Raw genomic sequence first — 18,035 nt, forward strand, 5'->3', positions numbered from 1 at the left:
GGACTGAATGCATAATTTAGATATTGTCATTTTGAAAAGTGGAAAAGATGTTACTAATCATATCGGGATTTCCACAACGTAAAACAGTTTCTGCTGATCTAAGTTAAAGAAACGGAAGTGAATGAATATCGCGGGAAAAGCAAATATCAGACTGTGAAAGAAGATTCGATCTTTTTCACGTTTAATATATTTACCACGCCGATCTTAATAAATATGACTTCAGTTTCAGAAGAGGATCTTGTTGAAGAGTTTGACACGTTTGACATAGACTTGACACAGCCAGAAGTCATAGATAAATGTAAGCAAGGAATGTTTTTATGAAGTTTCGAATTCCGAATGTCAACAAAGAACCACTTTACTTTATTAGGCCTTTCTAACATGAGACCGTTTTGACCTGCTCCCCAATATACTTCAGTGGTAACAGACAATGACATTTAGTATCTTTTTGCAGATAATATTCAATATATTCGTACCAGAATAATAACAGCATACACGTTCAGAGAGCATTAAATTAAACACAACAATTATGCTCTCTGGTGTAATCCATCACGAGGAACGTCACATATTTCCAGGATTAATTTGAGTGATATGCACAGGTTTTTTTCCATAAAGAATTATATGTACACACAGATGGACATGAAGTACATACTGGCACTGTACATTTGGAATAAGTTAGGCCTACCAATTATATGCATGTGACATGAACACAAATAAAGATCACCCAACACTGAGAACTTGTCAGTGGTAGAAACTAACAGTTTTAGTCCACTAGTCTTTATAATGATAACATATAGCAAAACCCTTCAAAATGGCAAATGTCTACTAGTCCTTGTATTGGGATACATTAACTATTGGGCAGTTTGGCAAGGACTATAGGACTAGTGCCAATTTCTTACGCTGCATGTAAATTTCTCTTTTGTAAGGAATAGTTTTCTATACAGTACTGGTATATTACCAGCAAGTTATTTTTGTCACACCAAGAACAATAAACAGCACCCTTTCATTATTCCTTTCATCCTTGTAGCTCTTATGATCCCCTTACTTCATCATTTTATCAGCATGATCAGTCCCCTGAATATTAGGTCTTCAGCAACACATGCAAGGCGATGATGCTTGTCGTATGAGGCGACTAACAGGATTGATGGTCAGGCTCACCGACTTGGTTGATGCATATCATCGTATCCAAATTGTGTAGAACGATGTTCATGATGTCAATCAAGGGATTGTCTGGTCCAGATTTGATTATTTACAGACCACCGTCATATAGCTGGAGTAGTGCTGAGTGCGGCGTAAAACAGCAAACAAACATCATTTCATCATGACAGCATTTCCTTTTTCAATTTACAGTGAAGGAACTATGTATTGTGCATCGTCTCGAGGCTGCCAAAATGGCTGCAGAATGGATGGCATTCTCATGCTCGGCGAAGAGAAACTTAAATCTTGACCTTGGATCTCTGGACTCATTTGAAAGAGAGGTTTGAATCACATTTTATAAGGATAGCATATTTTCATCTCCAATTTTACTTATGTTTTGTAGCTTGAAAATTGATCATCTTGTTTGAAGTGTGAGATATCATAAGTATCTTTCTGCTGAGGATGCATGATAAAAGCAAGCAGTGGTAAGCACATGGTAAGCTCAGGAAATACTGGTCTATACTTCAACACTAGAAGTTTCTGATAATGATGAAAATAGACCAGGCTTGAAGACTCCAAAGGTTTGGGCAGAGATTTGGTGAAGTCTCCACAATTGACATGAATATGTGGTTTAAGTTATCATTGTGTGTACTTTGAACATGACTTTCATCTCTTGATTTATTTCTTCAGCGCCTCTCAAAGAAGGCAAAAGTGCCTAAAGCGCCTCCCTCCAAGAAAGGTCCCGTGCTTTATGACATTAATACCATAGAAGATGGGTATCCTTTTTTCACACAGAACAATGCAAACCTTTAGTTGTAATAAGAATGATTGTTTTTGCTGTCATATAATTACTTAGGATATTGATGTTTTTTAGCAAATACCTATTTATACTGGAATTATTTTGGTTACCAAAAATCAGGTGTGTTTTTTACATGGGCAAAAGTTTGGGTTCTCTCAATAATGCAAGCCTAACGATGTACCTTTCTCTTCTTGCATGTTTGAAGATTCTGAATATTTCTCCAAGACTATAGCGATAAATATGCCAATGATTTTTCCAAATCTGACAACAATTATCAAAATTGAAATTCACTTTTCTAAAAAAATAATAAAATGGTACAATACCACAGACAAGACCCTTGACAATGTTGAAATCCATTCCCTGGAAAAATGTGGTATATGTTATGCAATAAATATATGAACAAAGGTTTATGTTGATGGACTTTTCTGTTAACAGGTTTGAATATCCCCAATTGTGATAAATATGTGCTAGTTTTCACAGTACAAATTGGTACCAAGTGACATAGCAGAAAAGAATGGTCTGGTGACATCTATTGCTCCCAATCCTTAACTCTGTTAAGTATAGATGAAGAAGACGCAGCCAACCTGCTGGGAGCCTACACAGCCCCTGGTACAACTCCCAAGGTAGGTCCGTACACAGGGCTGTTGACAGACACTATCAGGGGACACAAATGCAAATTATGGAATCTGATAGGTCCATAGGAGAGGCTTAGATAGGACATAACCCATAATAACCACTGGTGGCGCTACGATCGAGCCCAGGAATTGCAGCTTAGTTCGGCAAGGGTGGAAGTTGGACTTTTAAAGTCTGTTAACTCCCTTGCCTCTGGAAGATAAATCTAGCCTTGCTCAGAGGCTTTTATTCGGTCTGCAGCAAATGTCAGTAACAGTACCAAAATTGGAATGAAATATTTACCACTTTGTGCTAATATAGTCATAAGTAATGTTATGGTTTTGTACCGGTGACTTGTATTTCACTGACAACAGGAAGAATATTGGTGAAGAGGCTTTTATGCTTAGTTTTCCATTACTGCTTTGATTTAATGTGTGTAGTGTGAATATCAGAACAATATTTTTAAAGAAATCCCTTTTTTGAACGAAATAATGAATTTTTCCGCAATGTGCTTTCCTGTTCTGGGTTTGTCAGCACCATACCCGTGCTCAAGGGTTTTCATGAAAATGGTAAATGTCCTGCATCACTTTGAATTTTCCTCCCACATCACGCGACCACCTCTGTGTCTAGTGGTAGAGCATCCGCGTCATACCAAAAGACGTTAAAAGATGGTACTTGTTGTTACCCTGTCTGGCGCTCGGCATTAAAGGGGAAGTGTACACTCAAAAATCACTTTCTTTCTTTTTCTAAACAAAAGCAATTTTAGAATTAGTTAGTATCTGTGTTTGAAAATAAAAACTCATTTTTTTCACAGTGAAAGTAGGAAGCTCACAATAGTGTGAAAATGCTATGCTGTTATGATGCCTTCGTTTTTCGAGCTAAACATGCCTGAGTTATCCCCCTTAGATTATGACGTAATTGGTGCCAATTCAACTGGGTCGTTGTCTATTCTCAACGCAAAAGATATCAAGTACCAGTTTGCGGTAAAACAACATGGCCTACGACACACTCCGGCGCAGTGGTGACTCAGCATAACACTATGCTGGCTGGCATCTGAGACGCTAGAATCACACACCTGTACCTACACCACGTGAAGCGGCTCTAACAAAGCATGATGACGTCATAATGTTTATCAATTGGCACCAATGAAGTCATATTGCAAGGGGCATAAGCCATGGTGTTTTTGTTCTGGAAATAGAACACTTGGTAAATGTGAAAAATATAAATCGTTTTAATGCAAAAAATATGTTACTTAATTGTGATATTTTTATATTTTTGTCTATGACACTACTAGGTTAACACTTTTAATGTGGAAAAAGTACAAGAAAAATAGGTTCATTTCAGTGTGAACTTGCCCTTTAAGGGGCTAAAACAAGGACTGGTCGGTCGGAGTCAGTATATTGTGTCTGAGTGTGGTATTTATGTTAAACTGCGGCATGGTATCTCAGTGTGCTAGCACTATAAATCGGCATCAGTCCGGACTAGTACAAGCAGCCATACACACACACATGCATGCACGTCGATGTATAAGTGCAATAATCTTGGAAGCGACGTTAAACCCCATTTCACCTCACCTCCCAAGTGAAGCTGACATACCATGGTTTAACTGAAATACTGTTTGAAGTGATATTAAACCAAACTCACAAGTGCAGAATAAAGGGTGGGTGGGTGGGGTGGTATTATTGACCAAGCTGATTGATTGTGTTTGTACCCCGACAACTTGGATGTTTACTCATGCTATCAACCACCAGTTTGATCCAGACATGCATGTTTACTAAGTTTTGTTTGGCCAAATTAATTCACTCACTTGCCTTACTTACTAGGTGTTAGCCTGATACACTCATTAATCTGTGGTAGGACATCATGACAGCCTGATACACTCATTAATCTGTGGTAGGACATCGTGACAGCCTGATACACTCATTCATCTGTGGTAGGACATCGTGACAGCCTGATACAGTCATTAATCTGTGGTAGGACATCGTGACAGCCTGATACACTCATTAATCTGTGGTAGGACATCGTGACAGCCTGATACACTCATTAATCTGTGGTAGGACATCGTGACAGCCTGATACACTCATTAATCTGTGGTTGGACATCGTGACAGCCTGATACACTCATTAATCTGTGGTTGGACATCGTGACAGCCTGATACACTCATTAATCTGTGGTAGGACATCGTGACAGCCTGATACACTCATTCATCTGTGGTTGGACATCGTGACAGCCTGATACACTCATTAATCTGTGGTAGGACATCGTGACAGCCTGATACACTCATTCATCTGTGGTTGGACATCGTGACAGCCTGATACACTCATTAATCTGTGGTAGGACATCGTGACAGCCTGATACACTCATTAATCTGTGGTAGGACATCGTGACAGCCTGATACACTCATTAATCTGTGGTAGGACATCGTGACAGCCTGATACACTCATTAATCTGTGGTAGGACATCGTGACAGCCTGATACACTCATTAATCTGTGGTAGGACATCGTGACAAACAAGGATCAGAATGATGTTGTAGCTTGTTAATAAAACACTGTCTGATATTCATGACAGTCATACACTTCATGAAATGTGCGGAAATTTACGATCTGAATCGTGTGAATGGATTTATTCACCTGAGAATGTGTGTTTGATGCTTAATGCCGCACTAAGTAATATTCAAGGTATATGACAGTAGCCTGTAATTAATAAAACCTAGATTGGATAATCCAGTGATTGATATTGTAAGCATCCTATCTTGGTACACACCTTGCACCAAGTCAATAAGCCTGACCACCCGACTAACGTGATTGGGTGGTCAGGCTCACCGACTGGGTTGATGCATGTCATCATATCTGGATTGTGTAGATTGATGCTCATGATGTCAGTCAGTGGATTGTCTGGCCCAGACTTTATCATTTACAGATCGCCATCATGTAGCTCAGAACTGCACCAGTCTCATGACCTACTGGTAGCATGGTTGTCATGTGACACTTCTGCTTAATTCTTTTCACTTATTCATCTGGCAAACTGTTCTTTGTTCAGGGGAACCTACCACAGAAACGCCAACACACACCTGAGAATCTCCCTATGAAACGGTTCAGCAATGCCATGCGAAGCCCTGTACCGTTTTCCCCACGAAGTTTCTCCCCTGCAAGGTATACTTAATCTCTGCAACTTCATCTCAGTTTCATGTCTTATGTTTTCAACATATTTCTGTTTTGTCTACAATTATAAAACTCCGGTGACGTCATCCTATTGTTCTCCAGTCTGGTTTAATCTCATAAACAGGGATGTTGTAATGTCCCTTGGATTTTATATAATATCCCCGGGATTTTATAGGATATTCAAGTCATATTTGCTATATAATGTGTTATAATGTCCCGGGTATTTTATTAATATAACTTCCGTTCAGATTGTAACATGTAATGAAATGTAAAATCAAATGACAAATGTTTTCTTTATATTCCCGAGGATCGAACTCACAACCTTCATATCTGTAGCCCAGTGAGTGTACCACGAGGCTACCGAGGTGTTGATAAGCCACACTGCTTTTTAGAATGTCCTTTTCAAGATTTGTATGCTAGCAACAGATATTTTACGCCCGTTTCCTAAGGTTCATGGAAACTATGTTCGAAACATAAAAATGTTGATAAATGTTGTTTTAAGTTTCTTTTCGGTTCATAAGTTAGATAAAACACTTCCCCTCGGGTTGTTATGATATCTAAAACCGTTATCCTTGGGATGCGTGTTTTAAATGTGATAAGAGCCCTTGGATGTGCTTTATTGTACACTTATAATGGGTTGAAATTAACTTTGAGGTTAATTTTAAGGTTAAAAATTGGTTTATAAGTAAGATAAAACACTTTCCCTCGGGTTGTTGGATATTTAAAACCCTTTCCCTCGACAAGCCCCTCGGGATGCTGGTTTTAAATATCACAACAACCCTCGGACGCTTTTATCCCATACGTATTCTCCGGCATCGTTTTCAGTAGTTTTTTTTTCTAGACATTGGACTGTGATTTGCAAATCTCCCAGCAGCATATTTCAGGAATTTCTTCAAAGATTGGGGCTTAAATATCACAAAGTGAAGTTTCTATTGTTTCTATTTTGTTACTTTTAATTTCAGTGTTACACCCTCACGGAAGTACTCAACTCGGACAAATGCTGGTGATGTTGTGTGTAGTTTTGGACCCACAGATAATATCAGTTGGCAAGGTCAAGGCCTAGGATGTTCGGTGGCACCTTTTGACAGCACGTGTCACCTGACCTCTCAGTTCAAACACATGTTCCAGAAACTCACGGACAAGGCGCACAGTGAGTGTTGTAGCATACTTGTGTTGTGTGTTGTAGCATTGTCGTGTTGTAGCATGGTCGTGTCGTGTTGTAGCATGGTCGTGTTGTGTGTTGTAGCATAGTCGTGTTGTGTTGTAGCATTGTTGTGTTGTGTTGTGTTGTAGCATAGTCGCGTTGTGTTGTAGCATAGTCGTGTTGTGTTGTAGCATTGTTGTGTTGTGTTGTAGCATAGTCGCGTTGTGTTGTAGCATTGTTGTGTTGTGTTGTAGCATAGTCGTGTTGTGTTGTAGCATAGTCGTGTTGTGTTGTAGCATTGTTGTGTTGTGTTGTAGCATAGTCGTGTTGTGTTGTAGCATAGTTGTGTTGTGTTGTAGCATTGTTGTGTTGTGTTGTAGCATAGTCGTGTTGTGTTGTAGCATAGTCGTGTTGTAGCATAGTCGTGTTGTGTTGTAGCATAGTTGTGTTGTGTTGTAGCATAGTCGTGTTGTGTTGTAGCATTGTTGTGTTGTGTATTGTAGCATAGTCGTGTTGTGTTGTAGCGTGGTCGTGTTATGTGTTGTAGCGTATGGGTTCTTAAAGGAAGTAATCAGTATTAGAAGATATTATGTTGACACTATCAGACACCTTTTTATCCCCGACCGGGCCAGAATGGCTGAAGGGGGATTATGTCATGGCGCAGTCCGTCCGTCTGTCCGTCCCACAGGGGGTACTAAGCTTGTGAAATCAACTCCTTCAGTTTCCAGAGAATATCCCTGAAACTCTACACTCAAGATGTCGCATATCGCAGTCCCGTTTCGTTTCGACTAATACTGCCCCTGTTTTACAGAGTTTCATTAAATCTACTCCTCCTCCAGTTTCCAGAGAATATCACAATATCTAACTATAACTATAGTTAGTTTCCTTGTATAAGGCTTTTGTGGGTGAGCTACATCCTTATGGCATTAGCATTCAGACTGGATTACTCCCAACAAAATGTTCTGCACAATTTGTTTCAAATGCAGTGCCACCTACTGTTGTTATTTCATAAAATTCAAAGAAAATATAAACTCGATAAAAAAATTAATGTGGGGGATGTTGTGCTCTCAGAGCACTCCTGTTTTCTACTGCAAAGAAACTTCATAACATTCACCTTTGGGATCCCGTGTTAAAATACACGTCCCTAGCAAAGTCGTTAGGCAATTTAATGGATCAGGTAGTCAGGCTCGGTGACTTGGTTGAGTGTGTGCCGTCATATCCTGATGCTGACTGATGTCAGTCATTGCATTGTCTGGTCCTGGCTTGAATATTTACAGACAGCCATCATATGGCTGGAATATTGCTGAGTTTGGCATTAAACTCACAAACAAACAAACACATTTTCAGGTGAATAAGTCAAATCAAAACAAATTGGCATTTTAATGGTGTAACATTACATAGTGAGAAGATGTAAACAACATCAGACAAGTTGTGTTCTGGCTATTGAAGAATAGATTGTCTCCTGCTGATAGCATGGTTGACCTTATATCAAGAGACCAATCTGAAGAGTAAAAGACTTGTTTTTGTGTGGATATTTTGAAGTTTCAAATTATCATCAGAGTGAGTGAGTATGGTTTTACGCAGCTTTTAGCAATATATCCACGGCGGATACCAGAAATGGGCTTCACACATTGTACCCATGTCGGGAATCGAACCCGGGTCTTCGTCGTGATGAGCGAACGCTTTAACCACTAGGCTACCGATTGTCATCAGAAGAAAATCAAATACTTCAGAGCAGTACTTAAAACATGTAATGAATATCAGGGGAAATGTGACTTCTACCCAAGTAAATGTAGTCTGACCTTTGAAAGTCTTATTGAGCCCACTCCCTTACATTGATCTCTGGGGGCACGGGTGGCCCAGACATTTAAGGCGCCGCTATTCGTTTTGCAGAGTTGCGTCCCTTGGGCATGCTAGAAACCTATGATTGTGGGTTTGTATCCCGATTCGCCCCGATTATGTTTCTAGGTTGGCAGCACCATACCCGTGCTCGTGGGTTTCACCGAAGTGGTAAACGTCTGAGACCTGCATCACTTCAGGCTTTCCTCCCACATTAAGCTTATACGCGGTGATATAACTGGAATACTGTTAAAAGCGGCGTTAAATCCAACTCACTCACTCACTCACTCACTCACTCACTCACTCACTCACACATTGATCTCTTGTATGGCTGCTGTTTGGGTTTAGGACATCAGATTTCCGAAGTTTATGAAGCAGGTACATATACAGGGATGGAAATATTCCTTGGATCCACGAAATTCTGCGAATTTTAGTGACCACAAATTTGTTAAAATCGGCTTCCCCCATTAACACCCCAAAAGTATGGACCACTCTTCAATGCAAAAAGTTTGAGCTAGAGAGGAAAATAGCCATTCTCATCCCTGCATATATATATGAACACGTTCTTATTCAACTGAACATATTTGTTCTTTTATACAACTATTTCAGTTCTGAATGACTTGATAGAAGATATGTCTGCTGAGCTCCAGAACAAACATGGCATTGAGGAATACTCACACGTGGCACTCCCAAACCAGGTCTGGTCTTATTCTTGCAATATACAGTCGTGCCTCGTTTATACGGACACTTGCGTCATTTCACAATTCGTCCGTATAAACGAATTTCCGTATAACTGAAACCAGCTTCTTACTGGAAGAGTTACTTCCCTCCAATTATTCAACTCATGACAGATGACAGAACAAACAGATACATCCACTCAATCTTTATTCATACACGTTTCAAAAAGTCTGTCATGGCAGTTTGAACTTTACCACATTTTGAGGTTTGAATTTTAAACAATAATGTGTCACTTGGTTAATTGACTTCTCACGAATCAAAGGATTACCACCAGCGGAAGTGTATTGTCCGGATAAGTCAGACAATTTTGTGTGGATTTCAGTGTTTTGTGTATGAAAATGACCGTCCGGTTCCGGAAACTGAATTTCCGTATATACGGGTAAATTTATATAGTAATTATTTCGTTTTGAATGAAAATCGTCCGGGAACCGAGATTTCCGGATATCTGAAGTCCGTATAAGCGGGGCACGACTGTATCTTACTGAATGACATTCCTGACAATGATCTTGGCTGTACGCCACTTATTGTAACAGAGGATGGGACCCTTGGACCCTGTACCTTATGTGACGATGTCCCTCCATTATTAACATTCCAGACCCGTGAAGATCGGGGGAAGAATAGGTCTTCAGCAACCTATGCTTGCTGTAAAAGGCGACTATGCATGTCGTAAAAGGCGACTAACAGGATCTGGTGGTCAGGCTCGCTGACTTGGTTGATACATGTCATAGTATCCCAATTGCGCGGATGTCAATCACTGGATTGTCTGGTCGAGACTCGGTTATTTACAGACCGCCGTTATATAGCTGGAATATTGCTGTGTGCGGCGTTAAACAACAAATAAAACAGAGTTTGTTATATTAACATTCAAGGGTTCATGATTTATGAAAAATGTTATTTGACCAAATTCTTACTTGCCCTATTTTAAATTGTACTTGCCCCAAATCAAGCTAATAAATTCAGTAAAATGTTACGTCTACAGAACTGAGAATCAGAGATAAACCTGTCCTCTATGGATATCTGTAATAAAAAGTGAAACTGACCTATTTGTCTTATTCAGTTACTCTACATCTCATGTTCAATAAAGCATCAAGCATCAATGAAACTGAAAAAGAATTTACTCAGCAATTATAACACTTTCTGCACTGCTGTGTTTTCTGTAAAACTAATAGATTGTCATATACACAAGAAAATATGTAAACTTTTCGGGATCTATTGGTCTTTATGAAGAATAAGATTGTTCTAGAATTTGAGGGGTCACGGGTGGCCCAGTCGTCTAAGGCACCCCGATTTGCTGTGCAGCGTTGTGTCCCTTGAGCACACCAGAAACCTATGATTGTGGGTTCGATTTCTGGTTTGCCCTGATTATGTTGCTAGCTAGGTTTGTCAGCACCATACCCGTGCTCGTGGGTTTCACCGAAGTGGTAAATGTCTGAGACTTGCATCACTTCAGGCTTTCCTCCCACATTAAGCTGACACGCCACGCAATAACTGTAATACTGTTAAAAGGGGCGTTAAACCCAACTCACTCACTCACTCACTCACTCTAGAATTTGATCAGGCAGCAGTTATTGTAACGGGATATTTATTACAAGAAATACGATAAACTATTTACACATATGAGCAGTTTAGAGTTCCATGTTTCAGGACCAGGTGACGGTGGCGGGTAGAATCGGCTGTGACAGTAATGGTAAACTGAACGCCAAGTCTGTCGTACTGGAGGGCTCTCGGGAGTCGTCAGCGGGCAAGTGTATCCCAGTTGACCTGTCCAGTCTCAAGGAGTACTCCCTGTTCCCTGGTCAGCTCGTTGCCCTGGACGGCAGCAACACCACCGGACAGAAGTTTGTTGTTACCAAACTGTACGAGGTCTGTGTCTGTGGCCACTTTACCTGTGACCTTTTACTCCTAACAAGTCACGCTGGTCAGAGCTCCAGATAAGCTGCGTATCTGCGTAAAATACGCATAAGAAATGCAGATATACGCAGTAAAATAAAATCCAAGCGTATCAAATACGCAACGAACATTACAGATACGCTACAAAAATAAAACTTGTGCGTGTCATCAAAATATTGTGAAGTAACCCTGCGTATTCGATTAGCAAATCAGCAACTTATTTTGAAATTATAAACGGACATTCCATCAACCTTGCCAAACTCCACGATGACAGTTACATCATGATCATTTGCCATCTCACTTTCTTGTGGAAGTATCATGGTATTTTTGAGTCCTATAAAGCTCTCGAACCCACACGACACCAGTTTGCAGGGACTAGATGAATAGTGTTTTTCAAATATTTAACTTAAATACCCACATGTGTAAAAACTAGGGGGTAACAGAAATTTGAATACCCAGTTAGAATTACTGATACCCAATGATTTTAAAATGCATGGGTAAAATACCCACAACACCAAAAGCTTATCTGGAGATCTGGGCTGGTGATAGCCCATCTTGAAAGTTGCAAGTCCCATTTTTAACCACATGCTAGGGTGGATAATCCTTTTTATTTTTGTCAGCTTTTCATACTCTGTGCCTTTAACATATCCAGCTTATTAATCACAGATGTAGCTCTTGCTCTTTGAAAATTGAGTCACCTGTCAGCATCTGATTGAAAAATACTGTAGCAATGAAGTTTGTACTGATAGTCAAGCATGTTGGACTAAATTTCCCTTGTCCAGACAGACATGTCACTAGCCACAGGATAGCAGGCAGGCAGGTATTTCTGATACTAAATGCTGTGTAAGATATAAACAGATTCTATTTTGTATTTCTGTTTTGACAGAATTCTCCTCTGCCAACAGCGGACATGAAAGTGAAGCAAGAAATCGGTGAGTTTCTTGGTCTTGTGCAGAATTTATTTTGTAAATTTCGGTTTATTGCCATCATCGTACTGAGGCCACAGTAATGATTCAAGTAGTGTCCCTTGAGACAAGCCAGAAGCATTGAATGGTGGTATTTCTGACCACATGCCATTGCTTCTCATATGTAGGTATAACAATGAACATTTTTCCATGTATTATGTAATTTTGGAAAATGTGTAATTTTCTGTTCCAGACGCACCTCTGACTGTTATGATAGCATCTGGCCCCTTCACGACCTCTGACACACTGACCTATGAACCCCTGGATGACCTCATGAAGTACCTGCAGAGGGACAGACCAGATATTTGCATACTTGTGAGACTCAATTATAAAATCTGTTGTGAATGGTGTCGGACAAGGATGTATGTGCCTGGTCTTGTGTTCTTTATACTATATGTCCCCTGTGTTAGAATTGGTCCCCAGCAACCTATTCTTGTGATAAGGAGTGACTTAATGGCTTGGTCGGTCAGGTTCCTTGGCTTGTCATCATGCTCATGATATCAATCACTGGTTTGTCTTATCCAGATTGGATTATTTACAGTCTGCTGTCATACAGCTAAAATATTGCTGAGTGGGGCTTTAAACAACAAACAAACAAAACTTCTACGAATGAGCATGCAACATCTTCAAATAATGTCTCCAGCACTGAGAATAAATTGTCTTGGACATATTTCATTCTTATGGCAAAAGATAGCCACCATCCTTTTGGACTTTCCCATACATAGTCCTGTCCTTGTGAATATTCGGGGTAGAATAGGTCTTCAGCAACCCATGCTTGTTGTAAAAGGCAACTATGCTTGTCGTAAGTGGCGACTAACGGGATCGGGCAGTCAGACTCGCTGACTTGGTTGATGTATGTGACCGTATCCTAGTTGTGTGGATTGATGCTCTGACATGATGTGAATCACTGGATTGTCTAGTCCAGATTATTTACAGACCCCCATCATATAGCAGGAATATTGCTGAGTGCAGCGTTAAACAACAAACAACAACAACTGTAAGCCCCCGGTTTGGCTGGGGTGTATTTTTACTTTACAGACAATCTAAGAACTGTCATGTTTATTCACAGCATATGCATTATTATCTCAGTTTAACATTTGACATAATTTTATATTTCAGCTTGGTCCCTTTGTGGATGTCAAGAATGAAGAAATAGAGGTTTGTTTTCACCTGAAATGACAATGTGTTTAGGCTTTAGATGTGGTGTGATAGTCTACGGTGGTTATAGTGTTGGCTCGTCACATGATAGACTGCTTGAATATCAGCAATAAACCCATCTCGCTGACTTGTTCGCTGGTTTGTTCACGTTGGAAGTCCAAAGTTAGTTTTTCACTGCACATGGAGGATAGACATGCAATTAATTTTTTACCACGCAGCCTGTGATATTCTGTCTAAAGTCGTAATTCTGTCTTTTCTTCTCATTTTGATAATAATGTTTTAGTGTCGAGCACGCGCCTTGGATTTTCTCATGCCTGATCATGATCACTGCTCTGTTTGACAGAAGGGTTCGGTTACCTGTACATTTGAGGAGATCTTCCAGCGAAATATCGGCCAAGTGGCTGCCATCACAGAAAGGTGAGACTGATGGATTGTGGGGAAGATGTACAGTATGTACCAGAGGACTAAAATGTTTGAAGTTTTGAGTTTTTTCTGAATTTAAGAAAAAAGGAAAAGAGAAAAATTAAGATGTCTTCATGACAGAATTGTTTTGGTCTTTGTGCGGGATTTGGAAATGTTTGCTGACATGTGTTTCAGACTTGGGTCAGAATATTTGCCTCTTAGCAGGTCTAGGTAAATCCTGTATTTAGATCGTGAAGATCTGGGGTAGAATAGGTCTTTAGCAACCCATGCTTGCCGTAAATGGCAACTATGCTTGTCGTAAGAGGTGACTAACGGGAATAGGTGGTCAGACTCGCTGACTTGTTTGACTTCGTATCCCAATTGCTTGGATCAATGCTAGGACTTGGACGAGTAACTCGGATACCTGGGTCGGGTGGGTACTGAGTAGGACCTGGGTACCCACAGGACAACCCAGACCCGTGGTTAGTCACATGATATATTGTTTAATGACAAAAAAGTATCTCGAACTCTATTGTTACACTACAAGTCACAAATGTTCGCCTTATGAATTTTCATATCTTTGAATAAAGCGTCAACTTCAGTGTGTGCATGACCAGTTTGTTTAATACATGTATCAAAATATGTTGTGCCAGTGCTATGGTAACAAAATACCCAATCGGACATTTTGTACCTATCTCTTGTGATCTACAGTGGGTACCCAGGTAGGGTCGGGAAATAGGGGGGTGGGTACCAGGTAGTAAATTCGGACTTGTCCCAGCCCTTATCAATGCTCATGATGTCAATCACTTGCTTGTCTGGTCCAGACTCAATTATTTACAGACTGCCGTCATATAGATGGATTATTGCTTAGTGCGCTGTTAACCAACAAACCAACAAATTATTTTGCAGGATGAAGTGTAAGCTCATCGTGGTACCATCAGGCAGAGATGTCCATCATTCAGCAGTCTACCCTCAGCCCCCGTTACAGATGAATGTTAAAAACTTTGAGGCAAAGGTCAGTCCAAAATATTAAAGTGAAATCTCATTGATATTATCATGGGTTAATATATAAAGATGATCTAAGTATTGTCAACTGTGTCAAACTGTGTTTAATTCTTCTGGTTTGTTGTACAGAATGTGATGTTTGTGTCCGACCCCTGCACACTACAGATCAACAACACAGTGTTTGGGATCACTTCTACAGACGTCTTGTTCCACCTGGGTCAGGAGGAGATATCCTTGTGAGTAGGACACTTCGCAGGCTTGGACATGCCGCAAGTCGGCTTGCCCCAAAGGTCAAGGTCTGGAAAGACTAGTGTTTTTCTATTCTGGGGAGACCGCCTCTGCAGTCTAGTGGTAGAGCATCTGTCCAGAGAGTGGAAGGTCCGGGGTTTGATCTCTGGCTGCGTCCTACCATAAACTTTACAAGATGGTACTTGTTGTTACCCTGCCTGGCACTCGTGTCGGGTATCGACATGGTTCCTGTGCTGGTTGTGACAGGCGACTTGAGGAATCGATTGTTTGGTGACTGCTGATTGTGTGTTGTCGTAGGCCGACAGGGTGGACCGTTGGTCACAGTGTCATTCAGTGGCATGTCTGGTCAAGACTCGATTATTTACAGACCGCTGTCATATAGCTGGAATATTGCTGAGTGCGACGTTAAACAACAAACCAACCAACCAACAAATGTAAAAAATATCTAGGATTTTACTTGTTCCAGTATAACTGATATGTGTGTCATATTTCAGCCCTCCAGGTTCAGCTGACAGACTGGGACGCTTGGCCCAGCACATGCTCTGCCAACACAGGTAAGAACATGCTCTGCCAACACAGGTAAGAACATGCTCTGCCAACAGAGGTAAGAACATGCTCTGTCAACACAGGTAAGAACATGCTCTGCCAACACAGGTAAGAACATGCTCTGCCAACACAGGTAAGATACCAAGAAGTACTTCTGCAAAATTGTTTGCATTTGAAATACATCCCAAAACAAGCCTAAATTTGGAAATTGCCTCCTGATGTAGATCACTGGGTTGTCTGGTCCAGACTCAATTATTTACAGACCGCCATCATGTAGCTGTAATATTGCTGAGTGTGGTGTTAAACAACAAACAAACAAAACAAATTATGTCAATACTATAATTTGCTGTTGCAGCTACTATCCACTGTATCCACCACATGAAGATGTCAACGTCGACTACGACCACTTCGAAGTGTACGGCCGTATGCCAGTGACGCCACATGTGCTGGTCGTGCCCTCAGATCTGAGATACTTTGTCAAGGTAACAAAATCATCAACATGACTCTGTTTGTAAGTAATGTAACTTGAGCCAATGGTTGCCTGAAGCACCACATAAAGGTGCATGTTCATTGCATCTTACATGTTCAGACCTGTAGTGCTGCAGTTTACTTACACCTCACAGTTTGTACAGTAATATTCTGACTGGACCTCATCAACAAGTAAATCAAGAAGTCTGTGCAGTATAACAACATCACTCGACCGTGGAGATCTTGGTAGACATGGTAGAGAACAGGTCTTCAGCAACACATGCTTGCCGTAAGAAGCGACTATGCTTGTTGTAAGAGGCGACTAACGGGATTGGATGGTCAGGCTCGCTGACTTGGTTGATGCATGTCATCCTATCCTAATTGAGAGGATCGATTATCATGATGTCAATCACTGGATTGTCTGGTCCAGATTATTTACAGACCGCTGTCAAAAAGCTGGAATATTGCGACATGAAACAACAAACAAAGAAATATCATCACTCACCTACTGAATGTTGAGCTGTGTGGCAAAACAAGTCCACCTGAACATTCTTGGGCCGTTCCTCAAAGCTATCTTAGTACTTAGTACCCATTATTCAACATAAGCTTACAATAGTCATGATAGCACTAAGATTGCATTGTGGAACAGGCGCCCATGGTTATGATTTGAAATCTAAGTAACTGATCTGTAACATGAATCTGTTGCAGGACATCAAGGGGTGTTGTGTGGTCAACCCTGGACGTGTGGCCAAGGGTCAAGTTGGCGGCACATACTGCAGACTTGTGCTTCCCTCAAATGCCACAGACAACAAACAGCCGACGTCCACCATTGCTGCACAAGTCCTTCGAGTATAACCTCCTCATAGCTGAACACTCACACCCAGTGGGTCACGATATGGCTGAAATATTGCTGATGTGACTTAAAATTTCAACTCAACTCACACCCAGTGGTCACATTTCAGTGAGTGAGTGAGTGAGTTAAAGCTTAACGTCACATCGGCAATTCTTTAGCCATATCGTGACAATCACATTGCAGGCAGCAACTAACGCAATATTGCCTGCACAGAAGTTCGGAGACCCTGATAAAATAAGACAGGAGATTCTAATAAATTTAAGCTTAACTCTTTTTTATCTCAAATGGGCCAATAAGATTGAAAAAGTTTGATTTGGCACATCCTCAATTACTTAGTGTATATCTCCATTCCATTTTGATAATGACCAGAGCTCCATTCCACAAAGCGGTCGTAGCTCTAAGACGGTCGTAACTCCTATACTTTAACATAGACTTACGACTGTCGTAGCACTACGATCGCTTTGTGGAACAGGGCCCAGGGATCAATTAGCTGCCTAAGTTTCATGTTTAGCCAGATTCTAATGTCACTGCTTTAAAAAACAAAAGCGAGAGAAATGATATGTGTTTAGTGATACCAGATAAGGAGAAGGTGACATCACTTTGGAAAGAAAGCTATGGTTCATGAATGTAGATATAATACTCTGGAAAACTGAATATGCATTTTGCAAGACTCCATGCTATTATTTGTTTATTAACATAGATCTATGTTTTCTATTGGTTTAAGAATACAGTGATTTTCTATGTGAAACTTTCCATTGTGTTGCATGTAGTCTGTTGTTTAGCCTTGTGGCACCAGTGCTATGTAATATATAGAGGATATTAAACGTGTGTTCATGTCATACTATGTTTATAACACAAGGTTCCTTAATTCCTGTATTTCGCAAGTGAGAGTGAGGGAAAAAACAGATTTTAGGCACGAGTGTCGTAAACATTTTTTTACATGAATGCGAATATTAAATGTTCTATTTATTACCGAAGAAGATGTCTACAGAGACAAATTTTAGTGTTTACCTATAAGGACAGCAAGTCGCAACAGCAGCGGAACTACAATTTGTCAAATGACATCAATCT

General features: G+C 40.5%; 1 protein-coding gene across 1 annotated transcript; it reads left to right on the top strand.

Annotated features, from left to right (window-relative positions):
* Window positions 1-144: 144 nt before the first annotated feature.
* LOC139442934 (DNA polymerase alpha subunit B-like) lies at window positions 145-17,076 on the top strand. Its single transcript, XM_071223858.1, has 17 exons — window positions 145-298; window positions 1,348-1,475; window positions 1,825-1,910; window positions 2,493-2,556; window positions 5,586-5,698; window positions 6,670-6,857; window positions 9,300-9,388; window positions 11,073-11,291; window positions 12,205-12,250; window positions 12,477-12,598; window positions 13,403-13,441; window positions 13,785-13,858; window positions 14,753-14,858; window positions 14,978-15,084; window positions 15,592-15,651; window positions 15,999-16,125; window positions 16,820-17,076. The coding sequence occupies exons 1-17, from the start codon at window positions 214-216 to the stop codon at window positions 16,964-16,966; spliced, it is 1,800 nt and encodes a 599-aa protein (XP_071079959.1). The 5' UTR covers window positions 145-213; the 3' UTR covers window positions 16,967-17,076.
* Window positions 17,077-18,035: the final 959 nt, after the last annotated feature.

The sequence above is a fragment of the Haliotis cracherodii genome, unplaced genomic scaffold (assembly GCF_022045235.1).
Source record: "Haliotis cracherodii isolate W230 unplaced genomic scaffold, xgHalCrac1.p SCAF_5, whole genome shotgun sequence".
Lineage (NCBI taxonomy): Eukaryota > Metazoa > Mollusca > Gastropoda > Lepetellida > Haliotidae > Haliotis > Haliotis cracherodii.